The sequence below is a fragment of the Enoplosus armatus genome, chromosome 4, assembly GCF_043641665.1.
Source record: "Enoplosus armatus isolate fEnoArm2 chromosome 4, fEnoArm2.hap1, whole genome shotgun sequence".
In the NCBI taxonomy this organism is placed as follows: domain Eukaryota; kingdom Metazoa; phylum Chordata; class Actinopteri; order Centrarchiformes; family Enoplosidae; genus Enoplosus; species Enoplosus armatus.
The window spans coordinates 18,857,229-18,874,070 of NC_092183.1; the positions used below are offsets into that span (position 1 = coordinate 18,857,229).

The following is a 16,842-nucleotide window of genomic DNA, read 5'->3' on the forward strand; positions in this document are numbered from 1 at the left end:
ATGCCGGGGAATGCAAACCACTGAGCCACAGTGTGTACAGTTAAAAACCAAATAGGAGACAAAGAGAGGTCAGACAGGGCATCATCTTGAAAGGAATGTTTTGGAAACTTTAACAAAAAAGGGAAAATCAAAATAACACAGAGGAAATATTTGGTCCAACACCTGCCACTGTGGAATCATGCCAATGAATTTGCTTTTGTAAGAATGTATCTCTACAGCAAGTAGCTCCTCTTCATATATCTCCAGAAGGCTAGGTCCTGTCAATAAAATGATGACGATAGCTGGCCTTCCTCTGCTCAGGAGATCAAAATTAACCAGAGTCTTATCAGCTAGGATCGTGTTGGTTTCTAGAAATCAATTCCTCTGTGTATAGAATGTCTATGATTGGGTGCAAGTCAGGGATCTGCTCTATTGATTGCAGGTAGCAGAGCCCCCTCCTCCACAGCCTGAATCAGTTCAGGTAAAAAGTGGCACCAAAGGAGCCCTCTTAGCAGTCTCCATCACTGCTGTCATCGTGGGTGTTTAAAATCCTTTGCCTTTTCATTCGTCTGCAGCACTGGTTCCTCGTACTTCACCTTGTTTGCGAAGCTGTGGGGAAACAGAGGAAAATAAACAACGCCTTAGATTTATGTAAGCTAAATAGATGAGAGCAGGTTTAGTGGATGCTTGCAGTCAGTGGAACCCTTCATGAACGGTTGCTGGTCACTGTGCATGGACAGACTCATTTTTATTCATTATGTTATACATAAACAAGCCATTAAAAATACAACAAATGTCCTTTTGCGAACTGAAATCTTTAGCCTTTGCTTAAAAATCTGCTCCAACAGTCCCCATCAAGCCCCTTGTTTGTCTTCTAGGTAGATAAGAGCATCACTTTCAAAATCTCCCACCCTGAGGCTGATAGCTTTGGAAAGTCAATTAGTGTTAGAATCTGATAGCCGAACACCTTAATGGAACAGTTCAGACCAACAGTGGCTCTAAACAGAGGAATAGACAGATCTGATGAAATGGCACGAGGATTCACCCTCCCACTTCTCCATCCTTTTTCCCCGTCCTCCCTCCCTTTTTTCTCAATCACAGCACAGACTTCTTCTCAACTGCAAAATTCCATTTGTATGTTAATGAGGAAAAAGAAGCCATCTTGAAGCCACCACCCCCTCCCTCCTTCTTGCCCTTTCCTTCTCTCATGCCGCCCCCTTCTACACCAACAGCACCCGACCAGTTTACACAAAAAAGTGTAGTAGACCAGTGCAGTCTTGTCACCAACCTGAATGGCAGTGTCTATATGCAGGCTTTGGCTACCATCCCACTGTGTCGTGCCATACAGTCCAACAGTGACCCTGTTGACCTTTGAGCCTGGAGGTTCAGGCCTCGTCAGCCTCCTCACCACAGCCCTCTTTGATGGCACCCGCCATCGTATACTAACTCCAAGGGAAAATGGGAAACACATGCTGAATTGGGCGAGATGGGGGTGGGGGGGGCGCTAAGCACAAAATTCTGTATGTTGGGAGTAAGCCAGGAATGTTTGAGTCTGGCCCACTTTGGCCAGTCCAGCCCGGATTCCTCCCTTTTTCTCCTTGTACGGCCAAAGCTCCCAGACTGATATTTAGAGTCGTTCCAAGAGCAAACCAGTGGTAGGGTTTTACAGAGAATGTGAATGTGTCACAGAGATTAAAGACTGTGACTAGACTGTGATTTAAAAAGGACTGTTTGTCTTCTCGTGCCTTAGATTCCTCTAGGCTCTAGTTTGCAGGTACTAGTTTTGAGCAGGCCTTCTGTGTATGTTTTTAACTGCTGGCCACCTCTTAAAAAATAGCATGTGTGATTCTGAGAAAAGTTTGCCCAGATGTCTGGATATGTTCAGAGGACAAGGCACTTTCATCCACAAGTGTACACACACACACACACATTTTCACTAGGTCAGCGAAACACCTAACGACCAAACACATACGTCATATTTCACTGAAATCTGGTGTTATTGATTAACTAATTCAGAGTGAGTTATGGAGTTGCATGTGAAAGCATACACAAACACACATGCACCATTAGACATAGTGGACTAAAAGCCCTTTCACAACCCCAATGAGAACAGAGTGAAAGCACGTGCACCAACACAGAAACCCCACAGGGAGCAGAGAAAGCATCTTAGAGACTGGCCTCTACCAGTGAGAACTTACACAGCAACACTCAGACCTACACCTGGCCTGGCTACTCGTCTGCAGCCTTTGTACCTCGCACAGACCCCTGCTTACGCATCTGGACAAAAATGAAAATATAGTAAATCACAGAAGAGGTAAAAAAAGGATTAGAAAGCCTGTGGGGACAGCTAGGACTAGGTGTCCATGGAAAAGTTTAATTAAATGTTGAGTTTGTTTCTTTCTGTTGTTGATTATGCGCCCCAAAATGCATTCTGAAATACATCAGGGGTCATGGAAGTAATATTTGTACTGCAAAATGTCAACAGGGAAAAGCATGCTAAATGGTTATGTTACTCTTTGGGATGCCAGTGATACAGTGATGTTAATCGATGTCGATGTCAACATCCTTCTCTTCCATTCCAATATTCTGAATCCTCCATATTTCATCAGCACAGTAGTTATTGTGATCAGAATGTGGAAAAGCACATGATTAATATTTTAGAACATAAATTCACTTTCTCTTATACACCAAATGTTTTCAATTGGGTTGCAAAATAAATCCAATAGGAGGTAATGATAAATATCATTGGGAGTAGAAGAATGGTAAATACAAAGTTATGGTTTAACACACAAATTCCAAGTATTTCAAAGGACTGGACGATACATTGTCAATGGACAACAAAAGGACTGTGCAAACAAATGCAGTGGGGAAAATGGAAAAATTGATATTCATACTATAAAATGGCAAACGTAAGTATTAAGCTAAGAAATGTATAGTTTCTTACTCTTACTAATCAAGAGAATTTGAGTTCTTATATACAGTAATAAAAAGTCAAAGCAACTTCAAGATGTCTGGCACAACTTAAAAACGAGGTTAAGCCGCAACATTTCTTCCAGCAGGCCTCCTGTTTTATCATGCTAGATGCTCCTCGTCTATTCAACTCATCTAATGTCTAGTGACTGGAAGACAACAGATTCAACGGGAGAAAAAAATTGACTGGTGCCGCACTGACTCATGTGAAGCACGGACAAGTATTAGAAATGCGAGGACAGAGACTGTACACCCTCTCCGATATGTACATCACATTACATTCATTGTAATAATGGGTCATTTTTACTTATGCACTCACCTCGTCCAGCTCCCTCTGTGTCTCTGCCTCCATCTGCCGGATGTCATCCATAGTCAGCTCCACCCACCTATCAATCCAACAGAAGAGCTGGCGGTGGAAGTTAGTGAAGATCCTCTTCTCTTGCTGAGGGAGACAGATAGTCTTGGTAAGGGCTGGTGATGTGGTTGAAATCAACATCTATATAATATTAATACGAGTATCCTTTTAAAAGATGTATATTCACAATATGGAAAATTAGATTACAATAACCACAATGATGTTTAATGCATTGAACTGTGTTCCACTGGCATACAACAAAAACACATCACTATCATCATGATACATTTGCACTGGAAAAAAACTGTTGTGAATTATCATCTAGCGCTAGTCTTGGTCAGTCAGACAGTCAAGAGGCAAAGTATCAGAGCCAGAATACAACTTGTGAGCCAAGATAACAGCCTGCGTGAACACGTCACTCTAACCTCATGGATGAAGTTCTCCACTTTGGTCTGCAGGCCCCACCACTTGAACTTGACTGTGACCAGTTTGTAGGCACACATCCTTGGGCAGTCAGTCTTACTAAACAGCTCGTTCTGTTAGGAAAAGAACAGCAAAAGAATGACAAGACTTACAACACATCACTTTTTAAAGCACAGTATCAGAATAAATAACAAAGTAAAAACTTGACAAACTTTCCAATGAGAGAATAATCGTAAAAACAGCAGAAGGCTGAGAGAATATTATTTTAGACTAATCTTGGCTGCATTCAAAGCTAAAAATCATTAATACATAATGCTTTGGGTATGGAGCTTGCTGAAATAATTATCAATATGAAGATGTGCTGTGCACAGATAAAAGTGCCCTAATCTACAACACACTTTCTAAATCCATCCGCTGCTTGCACTCTGCCTCCCTCTGAAGAAGAAAAGAAAAGCAAGAGGGGGGTTGGGGCAGAGCAAAGTGGATAAACTCCAGATGAAGGGACCATTTCTCTGCCTCCGCCCTGACAGCGACACCGTTCCCGACAGGCATGCCTTTGTGGCCACGGAAGGCAGATAAAACGGTGCTCGCGACGCGATAAGGGCGTCGCGGTGCAAAGCTGGTTACATTATTAACACCTAGGACCTGCTCGCCCCCAGAACACACACACACACACTCTCCCTCCGAGAACACCTGTTTAATTAATCACTTCATTCTGGCTCGGCATTCCAAGAGAAAATGCCACAGACCCGCCTCAATCACCCTCATCCCACTGCCGTTTGATGCTACGATCATGGCGGAGAGCGAGGGAGGGAAATGAGAAACATTTCTAAATTTGCAGTGGGTTTAGAAAAGTTGTCATCGCTAAAGGAGAACTTCACATGAAACGGATTCTACATCAAAACACTTACGGTGACATTTCTTCTCTCCCTCTCTGTGCCCCACTCAAAGGAGCAGAAGTTTTCAGAAATACAAAGGGTACAGATATGCAAGCATGTGTGCATGCAGAGATAGACAAGAGTTTTATTGCTCTGAGAAGCTGGCAGAAATTGTGCCTCTGTTGTCACATAACTCCCTTTTTTAACCTTTTCAAAAACAGTCTTTTTCCATGTCCACAGCGGACGGGAAAGTGATCTAATTAAAAACACAAAATAAAAAGTTGTGCTTCTTTATTCATACTTTTTAAAGCTGTTTGGCTGTCTTTGTTCTGTGAAAATTCTTGAAGCAGAGGAAAGTTTCCCATGGTGAACTTTGAGGGCTCCACTGCAGAGTAGAAATTCTTAGTGCTCTAACAGCAAGCAGGACCCGTTTGTGAGGCTGTGGGGTAGAGCGCGGTTTAGAGGGGAACGCAACAAAACTCCTGACAAAGTTTCTCTGAGTGGATGAGCTACATCTTATTAACTCATTACTTTCTATCTAAAGTACATCGGTCTTTATACAGAATTGCTGCTTGTCAAATTTAGAATCAATGTCCATTCACAGTCTCTTTCCCATTTCTGTCTTCGTCTTCCGTCACACACAAAAACTGGCAGACGCAGTTCGGAGTAGAACCTTTATCTGACGTGGTGACTAGAAATTTCTATTACATCCAATTAGAGCTGAGAAAGAGGTGATTTGTCTTCATCAAATCGCAGCCTTACAGTTCTGCCCATTCCACTCGCTTCTTCCTCCAGCTCTGCGCTGTCCTGTACACAGAGCTTTTCTGATTACAGGCGATGGTGCTGGTGTGGAAAAAGACTCTTAAATGTCTCTACACATCGATCTACATTAAATGAAATATATAAAAACACATACTAACTGATTGTGTAAGTATTCATCCCCTTCATGTCAAATCTAGTAGTGATATCTTTGTTTCAAGTCTACAGCCTTGGGTCTGTGTGAATAGGTCTGCATTATCTTTGCACATCTGGATGCTGAAATTTCTTTTTATTCCTCTGCTCGCGCTCCGTCCGTTGCAAAGGGACCACGAGTGAAAAGCATTTTTCCAAGTCCGGCCACAAATTCTTGATTGGATTGAGGTCTGGCCTCTGACTCTGTAACTCTAGGACATGAACCTTGTTGTTTTTAGGCATTTCCCGGAGTAGCTTTGGCTTTATTTTTTGGGTTGTTGTCTTGCTGGAAAATAAATCTTCTCCCAAGTAGCAGTTCTCTGGTCGACTGCAGCAGGTCTTCCTCAAAGATTTCCATGTTTTTTGCTGCATTAATATTCACCTTTTTTTTTATCTCCATGAGCCTTCCAAGACCAGCTGCAGGGGAGCATCTTCACAGCATGATGCTGCCACCACTAACACCACACAAAAAGCTCAGTCTTTGGTCTCTTCCACTATGTTTGAGAGTCTCCCACATACCTTCTGGCAGCACTTGCCAAAATGTCATGTGTTTTGTTTTCAATAGTTGCTTTTTGTTTGTTGTGGGTTTCTCCAACAATTGTTGTATGCAGAGTGTCTCCCACCCCAGCAACTGAACCCTGTAGCTTCTTCAGAGTTGGCACAAGCCTCACTGCGGGGAGGACAGTCTGCTCTAGACAGATTTACAGATGTTCCATACTCTTTCCATTTTATTATGACCTTACTTTATTTTATGCGACGGAAATTTCCTGCACAGAATTATGCAAGGTCTTGTGCAATTATAGCAGCAAAATGTGTGAAACTACAGCCGTGGACCCAAGTCTTGTGGGAATGACCATGACCAAGTACACGGCCCCTTCTGTCTGTACACAGGGTCAAAAATGGGTTGAATCTTTGTTTAGTCTCCTGTGACATTAATTGCCATTTCTGTGTGAATGTGATATATCCCTTTTCCACGGCTCACAACAGCATTACCTTCCAGGTGGTACCAAGGGGTCCTCTACCGGTCTTAACTGACTTGAACTTGGTAGGGTCCTCATCTGGCTTGTAGTCCTACAGTGAGAACAATTTATAAAATTAATACAATACAAAGCACATCATATTTAGCTGACACAAAATGTTCAACAAGCTGAGCTAATCTGTATTACTAATTCAAATGTTTATACATGAATACCGCTATACCATGAGTTAAGCAGAGACAGATGTTTTGTTTTATTTGGCAACAAAGGTTTTAAGATATCTGCATGTTTTGATTTATGTTGTATGTTAAGATTGAGATTTTATTATATTTTTATTATACTTTTCTAAAACAAAGCACAAAACAAAAGAAAGTTTCATTTCATTGTGACATTCAGCAGGTTACAGAATGGGTCGGGTGCTTGTCCTACACTAAACTAAGCAGCACAGCAGCCGCTGCCACTGAAAGGCCAAAGAGGACCACACTCATTCTCCAAAACCTGCCACCCCCCGAAGATAATGTCACGCAGCAAGACCAGAGCACAACTCAGCCTTAAGTGGCTCGGAGATAAGACTGTCTATGGGGCGTTGATGCCACCAGCAACATCTGTTTAATTAGGATGACATTGGTGCCAGTTCATACAAGCAAGTCTGCTCGCATCTACCTGCATGTGTGTTGATGATAGCTTCTAAGTCTGTGTGTGTGTGCTATATACATGTTACATATAGTAGTTACATATAGTAGTACTATATAATAGTACACACAGTCATGGCCTGCCAAACTCATTTTAGTGAACTAACCACTTATTCCCCATTGCACAGGAGGATCTTGGTCCCATGGCAAAAAGATTTTTAAAGCATATAGAAAAATACTGAGCGATACTGATCACATATTCCAAGCACATGACAAACACAACAAAGTTGACTTCACAAAACAGGCTAGATAAATAGTAATACAAATAAATGAAATGGCTTTCAAATTATCAACAGCTCAAGGGCCCAGCAATTTTAAATAAATCATGATGCGCCTGCAGCTAAGAACTACTTTTCAGGGCTATTGGCCAACAGGAGGGTGCCAAACATGTGGAAAGAGATAGAAACCCACCCTACACAAACACACACACAATAATTTGGCTGTTTTAATGCTGAGAACTCCGTCACTTTAACAATACACTGTGCTGCACTAATGAGGTCTGTGAATCGATATGCCGTGGTAGACGAAAAGGAGCTACTCCTCAAGTAAAAGAGTGTGTGTTAGAGTGTGGGTGTGTTTGTGTGGCGTGTGTATTTGTCTAGTTCCGGCATACGAAGCACTGTGAGCCTTAATTACGCTAACAAACTCATCTGTGCTGGCGGTACGCCCCAGGCCCTGCAGCCATGCCTGAGGCTGAGGGCTGATAGGGTCCTCAGACACAACACACTCCTCCAGCAAGGCAAACACCTCCGCCTCGTTAACTACCCACCGCAAACAAACACACACACACACACACCACTGCTTCTCAGCCAAATAGCCACACAGACGCACGCATGCATGCACACACAGATTCACAGTGAAATGAGGCAATGTGATGTCAAATAACAGCAATGATGTGTAACATCTTTGAGAGATGATTTGAGAGATTCCAAGTGGAGTATTGAAAATTCATATTGATATTTTGAAATATTATTGAGGCAATCTTATGATGCTTAAATGGTGTGTATAGTTTTAAAATGCAAAGATTTCAAAGTTGGTAATGCGGATGAAAATGTTAGGTAATTCACATTTATTCAAAACATAAAGACACGATTAATCTATCTACTCTAACTATCTAATGTGACTTTCTTTAAGAAAAAATACTTCTTGCCGTCCACTGTCAGCCAGAAAGGCGTGCGTTTCATTACATTTTATCTTCTGGTAATGCAGTTTACTAAAATACATTTACAGCCTTGGATCAACTCGATCCACTAAAACGGTTGATGCGAGAAGTACCAAGAAGTATTCCAGCACTGTTCAATGGGTGGGTTCAAAGCCTGGATAAACATTCATTCGCATTGCCCAGCGAGTTTCATTTTGCTCAGTTTTCTTTTGTTCTAGTGCAGCACAAAGGCAAAAATTAATCAAGAACTATTTAAATATTGCTAACTTGATAGAATACTTAAGTTATTTTTTCAAATGTTGTTCTGAAAATTTTTTTTGCAATTGGATGACGTTGCCCTAGGCTCTGGGAATTTGTGATGGGCTTTTGTCCTCATTTTCTGACATATAGACTACAAAAATAATCAGTGATCAACACAGACATAATTGAATGCTGATCTATTCAATACGTGCAATTTAAATATGACAACATTTATGTTTATCAGTAATTCTGTTCCTATTTATTGATTCTCCAAAATGTCCAAGCTGTATTTGTAACCCTTTCTTCTGAAATCAACCAACACTGAAATGAAGAAGTTCCTGTGTCTGTAAAGAAAATTACTTTTTAAAAAATATGCTCAAAGGTAGATTAAACGATAAGATTACTGCTTGTCACAGCTAAATCAATAACCTCCATTTGAATATTCCTTATGTAAAGTGGACTGGGTATGGCAGATAGCTTGGTAATGATCAGGCTTGTCCACATGAAGGCGCCAAACTGTGTTTTTAATCTTGAACTGGTTTCTACTTACAGCGGTGGACACTTGACTTCTGTCTGCAATGTCAATGGGCACAACAGATACATTCTGCCACGTGGAACTGTCTAGTCTGTGCACCTGAACAACCGAACAAAACAAAAATGTGTCACAAGAGCATACAGACTTTAATCTGATGTTCAAACTGGATATTTGCTTGATAAGATGCAGAAGTGCTCACATTTTCTTGTGTTCCAAGGTCTGGTTTATGCCACGTCTCAATCTTAATGAAGAAATTGTCTTTCATATACTCATTCTAGAAGGATGAGTCAGGACAGGATATTATAGAAATGAATGTACAGAAAATAAATGGCATGTACTCAATAATTTAAGAAATACAACAAAACAAAAGCCATGGCTACCTACCGTCACAACTGGATGAAGGATAGGCATGAGGAGAAAAGGGGGGGGGGGGCATCATTATATGTCCATATAAAATAAAACAAACATGATGCAAGTAACACAAGTGTATTTAACCACGGAGGAGTTTCAGGGAAAAGCAAAGGTAAAGTGACATGGGGAGGGGGACTCACTGGTTCTGCAGTAGGGGTAGGCATTCCAGGCTTTTTCATGGAATACCAGGGAGCCTTCAGGGGCAAACAGCTTGACAAACCCAGGGACTTTACTGTAGGGTGGGGAAAGAGAATGGGAACAAGTAGATGTAAGTGGAGAAGGAAGATATATTGCGCCTGAATTATTACAGGTTCTAGCTTGAAACGCTTCACAACAAATGACAACACTGCCACTACCTGGCAGCACGGTGCTATTACACTGTAAGAAGGCAACTATGGGATCAAATAACCTGATTGAAAAAGTAAAAAAAATACAAAAGCAAAGCACATACCTCTTTAGGTGGTAGATTTTGTGTGTATACTGTCCTTTCTTGCCGTCTTTTTCATAGGGCTCATTCTTGAGTACCTCAATGCCCTCACCACCACCCGTCTCATTTTTACTGGCTACAGCCACTGAGTACAGCTGTCCCACCTGATACTGTAACACAAAAAACACATCAATCACTTACAGTATACGAAGAAAAGCCGGCCTAAACTTGCTGATGCTACAGGTTCAATGAGGTATACGATATGTCTTGATTTTTATTATTATTTTTTTTTTTTAAATATGGCCTGAAATAAGAAACAGCCATAAATAGCATTCAGCAGATTTAGTATTTTTTTTATTACATGATGCATATGCATCATAAAACCAGAATTACTGTCCATGTCAATTATGTCAGTTGGCCAAGTTTTTCTCTTCTGTGCAGTTTCTTAGCTTTTCAGTGTTCCCTACCCCTTTTTGGCCTGTAAAATGAAGCAATGTCTACCTCATCACAGTCTTACTGAGGATAAGACATGTGACAAGTTCAGCCAAAAAAATATGTTTCCTTTTCAGACATCATCTGAAGGTCCGAGGAGGTCAAAGTATGCAGTATTCAACAAGGAAATGTAATTTTGTGTAACAGTAATATTTTTCTGTCTTGTTTTAAACATCTATTATAACATTTATCAAGAAAAACTTCTGCAGAGCACAAGTCAAATTATCTGGTGTCAGACCAGTGGTGCGGGAGTAAGGGTATTTTTTCAATTATGCTACAGTTCTTTCCAAATCAAAACACAATGAAGAGCAGCTATTATCTGGACAGTCTATTTGCATTTCAAACTTGAAGTCTATCCCACACGCTGCAGGCCAAATTAACTAGTGTCTCATGTTATGATGTTTGAACAACAGACGGTGCAACAGAAGGGTGGATGTTTGCTTATATTTCAGCTACCAGAGCTCTTATTAGGGTTTCTCCCCTAAAGAGAACACTTATTTTTCAATTATTTGGAATGAAGTTTAAAATGCGGCACTAATTGCCAAGAGACTGTATCACCATATAAAGGCAGCAGGGTGAGAGTCTGGGACTCATAACATAAACCTTTATAAACACAGGGAACAAATCCTGCGCTTGTAAAACAATCACAAGAGATACAAATTATGCTTTTTTGGATAAGACTGTGTTGCCTTAACTTGCAACCAGAAGCCAAACACTGGAAATGTTGAAAGATAGTCGTGCATTCATTATTCACTGCCCTTTACTCTTTGTGAGGATAAGGCAATTATTTATAAGAAAGGTGCATTACAGAGACTTGCTGTAATTCCTATAAACCACCAATCTGTGACACATTTTAAGCCCAAATAAGGGTTCAGGTTCTGCTGCATGTGAGACTAACAGAAAAGAAATGAATTGGGGTGCAAGAGTAAAAGGTCTGTCAGAGTGGAACAGAAACAAACATGAAATAATGATTGAACAAATTCATTCATGTGTATTTCTTTATTTAAAGATGACTGTTAACCAGTTTTAAGGCTGCAATAGAAATGTATGGGGGGGGGGGAAAGGCCAGTATTTCACATCCTCTGCACTTTCTGGCGTAGACGGCTCCTGTCACTACACTTCAGCTTAATTTGTTGTGATGTATAATGAGGAAAGACATAGCTGAAGAGTGCAATAAATTAGGTCGTACCAAGAAGCTCTAAAACGAAAATAAAAGCTATTTACAACATTTTGTCAATATAATAATAAAGGAGACTAAAACTAATTACTCACCTCCTCAACGCTACAGGGTAAAACCACACGGCTGCAAAAGAGAGAGAAGTGTGGTAACATTCACACAAGACTTGTTTCGTAAAAGACATTGTTCAATCAATCTATCAATCAATCACTTTAACAATTCAGTTTTACTTTAAAGTGAACAACGAGCTTAAGTATAACATTACCTACAAAAACATGATTCAATTCATTTTAGTTAGTTTGGACCATGGTACACAATGTGTAACACATTCAAAAATTTATTTAAAATGAATCAAATCTTCACACATTATGAATCAAAACTGGAGGAAGCAGTAATGCTATAGCCACACATACGCCATCATGGCATGAGGAATAACCTCCACAATGCACAGAAACCTTCTCACTGCTAAAGAACAGGAAGCCAATCGTGGCCTCTCTTCCTGAGGTAAAAACTATTTCTGCCCAGTTCGACACACTCAGCAAGATGAGAGGAACCCAACACTCCACAAAGTGGAATACTTAGAGCTGAGTAAAGCTCAGATTGGATATGGTCAAGAGATGAAGAGAACTGCAATGAAAAGAGGCACGAGAGGAAGAGGAGCAAAGCAAAATGTAAGCAGTGACCCATTTTGGGCCAAAAACATCAAATGTGCAGCACAGACCAGTGACAGAAGGTACAGCTGCATGAAAAAGAAAAAAATAATATCTGAATGACTTTATTACATAAGCTATCCAAACGTTAAAGACATTATTTACTTTTTGCTTGGTAAAAATATACTAAGTTTTTTCTTCATGCCTCAACAGACTTCTACTTCAGGGTGTGGCATTCTGTGGCCAAAGCAACTGCATCATTTACCCTGTTGAACGTGAAGCTTCAGGCAATGACCACTAACCACAGTAGTGCAAAAGAAAAAGAAGTAGGCAGAGGAAGTTCTCTCAAAACGTAAATCTCAAGCAGCGCTGTATTCTACCCGGACATATAAACACTTGGAGCAGCATTTTTGCTTCATTATTTCTGACTGCACTGTTTCTACCCATGTGCTCTTTGATGTTGAGGATGAGCTGTGGCAAAACACAACAGTGAGGATTTGCATTTTGTCCCGAATGAACACTACTATATTAACTTGTGTTGAAATGAGGTTAATCTTCACAATGACACTCAGTGACAGATGTTTGATCTTCTCTGGGCTGCTTCAACAAGGCCACTGACAACTCCAGAGTAAGGCTTTGAGATGAGTGGTGTTGACTTTCAACACAATCAAGGGCACAGGGCACATCACAACGGTTCTCAAGCTTGACAAATGAACTGGACAGGAGCATAGTGAGTATATGAAGAGTAATGGTTTTAACAGGATGCATGGCATTTGGTACAGCACATAGTGTTGGATACGTGTACACACAATCTGCCTTCACTAAGCACAGCTGATGAGTGATCCCTTGCATTAGTTATGCTAATTTCAGAATTTCAATGTCTTTTCCTGTTTACCACACAGGAACTTTGATGGGATTATGGTCATGTGGTGCTGTGCATTTCTAAACAAGTTACAAATAATGGTGTGCAATATTCCTGGCAAAAGACATCGTGGCAACATAGTTTTACATAACTCTAATCTGTAGCAAATAAAATGAAAAGGCATTCACCAAAGCTGGAACTTGTTTTAAAACTTTGCTGATCCGTTTAATAAAGTTTGCTGGTATTTGACAATACTACATTCTAGAGTTGAGTTGTATTGTTTCTATTTAAGGTCTAAAGATTGTATTAGTGTTAGACTACAAAACAACTTCAAATCTGATTTGTTAAGACTGGTGTCATGTTCCTGTGCCACAGGACTTTAGCTTTTGATTTCAAATGAGTTCATTTCATTTGAGCAGGAGAAACTGAGCAGAATCTTAAGTCTCACATTATAAGAGGGCATGTTGGACAAAGATACATTAACTGAAAATAACGGGTCCAGCACCTCGCAGTACCACAAGCTGGGAAGAATGATTCAACAGGAGACTTCCTGTCTTCATCAAAACGCACAAATGGCTTTACTAAGTTAAAAACTAGCATCCTTTGAATTTCCCGATCCAGCAGGCCCAAATCTGAAAAAGGGTTTTAAAAGCAAAGTGGAAAGCTAACAACAGTTGTGTGTGACACATTTTCTTAACAGACGGTGGCTTAAATGTCAACATGAGCATCTTTTGGTCCAACTTCATGCCACAGGTAGCTAACAGCTAGCTAGCTCGAGTAACCTACATACTACCACCGCTAGCAAGCTAGTTGATTGAAATGGCTTGGTTTGACACGAGAGCACAACCAGCGAATTCGCCTATTAATCACAGTCTCTTATCTTGGGAATGATTAGCTGGCGCTGCTAGTTTATGTGTAATGTTGCAAAGATAACATTAGCAGCGCTAACGCTAGGCGATTTCCCACTCATGTTATACCGATGGCGAGCTAGCATTAGCAAACTGTAAGCTAATTCGTAGCTCAAGTTAGTTCAAGTTCTACAGCTTAAAAGCACAAATGCCGGTAATCTTCGCTTTCAAATGTATAACACAAACATAGACTTGAGTGTTTAGAAGCTAACTATAGAAACAGAGAAACTGTAACAACAGCTGTCACACAGCGCCATACCGCCGTCAAAGCCGGTAGGCCAGGGCAGCTCTTGAGCAATCCCACCCTTCCCTCGTGTGTCTGACACAGGCAACTGAGGCAAGATGAAAAGTTTTCATTAGTGTACAACCCCCGAAAAAACTGCCCTGCCCAACCGAATCCGCTAATAAACGATGCAGCGGTTTCAAAAATGTCAAAAAGAGAACCGTTTGGACAGAAAATCGGACTTACTACTCCTTGATGAGGACCATCTTAGCTTGTTCCTTTCGATACTACCGTTACTGTCTAGAGACCGCTGATTGCTGCTAACGTCATGAGCTGCTGAGAGCGGCGCCCGGTCCCTCCCTCGTGAGCGGCGATTTGCAGAAGGAGACGTGGTCGGACCTGCCAATTAGTATTAACCAATAACATCTCTTTCTGGCGGCTTTTAACCCGCCTACTGTACGTTTGGTCTGATCAAGCAGCACCAGTGACTCAGTAGGCTACATCACATTAAAACCGCACCAGTTATGACGGTGCCACATCATTTATTTAAGAGGCTAATGGAAAAAATGGAAAAATACCTTTCATAATAAAGATTTTGAGCATTCAGTTGTATTATTTGCTGCACGACCTGAAGCCCACTTGCTTAGTCAAACAATGACGTGTCCTTAGACCTGATGTCTGGCATTGTGTGCATCTACTATAATCTACTGTACATCTCCTGTAGCAGTGGTTCCAAACAGTTTTTGCTTGTGACCCCTTAAAATGAAGCTAGGTGTACGTGTGCTCCCCCCCATATATATATATATATACACACACACACACACACACACATATATATGTATATACACTGCCAGTCCATTGGATAATTACTGCAGTGATGAATATGTTTCAGCTGGCAACAACTTATTTAACTCTAGCTGATGCGGTGAGTAGCTTCTCATTTCTTAAACAACCATGTCGGAAGACATATCCTGTGGTCGTGGAAAGGATGTTAATCTGTTTCAGTAGGGTCAAATTATTGGCCTGCATCAAGCAAAGAAAACAACTAAGGAGGTTGCTGAAACTACTAAAATCGGGTTAAGAACCATCCAACGCATTATTAAAACCTAGTTTTATAGTGATGAACCATCATCTTCGAGAAAGAAATCGGAGATCACTTAAGTTTTGCTTCGTTTGGTGAAATCATATCGTAAGAAATCAACAGTAGAACTCATGGCTATGTTTAATAGTGAAAGTAAGAGCATTTCCACACGCACAATGCGAAGGGAACTCAAGGGATTGGGACTAAACAGCTGTGTAGCCCTAAGAAAACCACTGAGCAGTGAGGCTAATTTGAAATCAATTCAATTTGCTAGGGAGCATAAATATTGGACTCTGGAGCAACGGCAGAAGGTCATGTGGTCTGATGAGTCCAGATTTACCCTGTTCCAGAGTGATGGGCGCATCAGGGTAAGAAGAGAGGCGGATGAAGTGATGCACCCATCATGCCTAGTGTCTACCGCACAAGCCTGTGGGGGCAGTGTTATGATCTGGGGTTGCTGCAGTTGGTCAGGTATCAGTTCAGCAACGTTATGTGCCCAAAGAATGAGGTCAGCTGACTACCTGAATATATATATAAAAATGACCAGGTCTTTCCATCAATGAGTTTTCCTTCCCTGATGGCACGGGCATATTCCAAGATGACAATGCCAGGATTCATCGGGCTCACATTGTGAATGAGTGGTTCAGGGAGCATGAGACATCATTTTCATTAGTATTGAAATATATATATCTAAGTCAGGAATACAAGAAAGCAAACATGATGTTTTTTATTGAAACCGTTTACTGATAAATGACAGATGGTTGTCATGAAACTTTCATGTTTAATCTCAAAAAATCATGGGCTAAAAAGTCATACATGGTACTTAACATTGAATAGCAAGAGAATCCATGCTTCAGAGCAGACACTCAATTCACAAAGAAATCAGGCAAAATGCCATTTTGATTTCAATAAAAAATATTAAATCTTTTTTTTCCACTCTATCCATCTTTACATGGTACAGGTTTGTTCACTTTTTAATAATATAAAAACGCTTAATACTGATTGTGAAACACTGGAATTAATTTACAAAACATAATAATTATTATAATATTAATAACAATAACAAACAATAATAACAATAACCATTAAATTTAAAAACAAAAAATAGAATGGAGGAAATCAGTCATAGCTGTTGCATCTTGGCCCACACAAACAGCAAAGTTTTGGGGGAAAAATACCAAATGGCATTTACATCTACCTGACACACAGTTACACACAAACACAGTATCAGGTCGTTGAGTATTTCTCATTGCCATTTACAGTGTTATGGGCACAAGGACAAGACACTCTCTAAAGCATTCATGTGCCTCTGTAGGATCACACACACACACTGACCAATCAAATCCTACTTGCTGTCAGTCAAGCTTGGTGGTCCTCAAAAAGTGCCCTACTCCTCCAGCACACAGGATAGTAAATGATAGATTAAAGTTTAGGACCGTTTTAAATGTC

At 40.6% G+C, this 16,842-nt stretch overlaps 1 protein-coding gene across 2 annotated transcripts; it reads right to left on the reverse strand.

The window, feature by feature from the left end:
* Positions 1 to 530: 530 nt before the first annotated feature.
* LOC139283975 (phosphatidylinositol transfer protein beta isoform-like) lies at positions 531 to 14,589 on the reverse strand. 2 transcript variants are annotated; one of them, XM_070904091.1, is made up of 11 exons: positions 14,559 to 14,589; positions 11,765 to 11,795; positions 10,025 to 10,170; positions 9,714 to 9,805; positions 9,547 to 9,554; positions 9,362 to 9,436; positions 9,178 to 9,261; positions 6,550 to 6,627; positions 3,730 to 3,840; positions 3,269 to 3,391; positions 531 to 588 (listed from the first exon to the last, which is right to left on the reverse strand). In XM_070904091.1, the coding sequence occupies exons 1-11, from the start codon at positions 14,576 to 14,578 to the stop codon at positions 541 to 543; spliced, it is 816 nt and encodes a 271-aa protein (XP_070760192.1). In that variant the 5' UTR covers positions 14,579 to 14,589; the 3' UTR covers positions 531 to 540. The 2 variants fall into 2 exon arrangements, with proteins under 2 accessions (XP_070760192.1, XP_070760193.1); XM_070904092.1 differs by lacking the exon at positions 531 to 588 and adding an exon at positions 2,209 to 2,256.
* Positions 14,590 to 16,842: the final 2,253 nt, after the last annotated feature.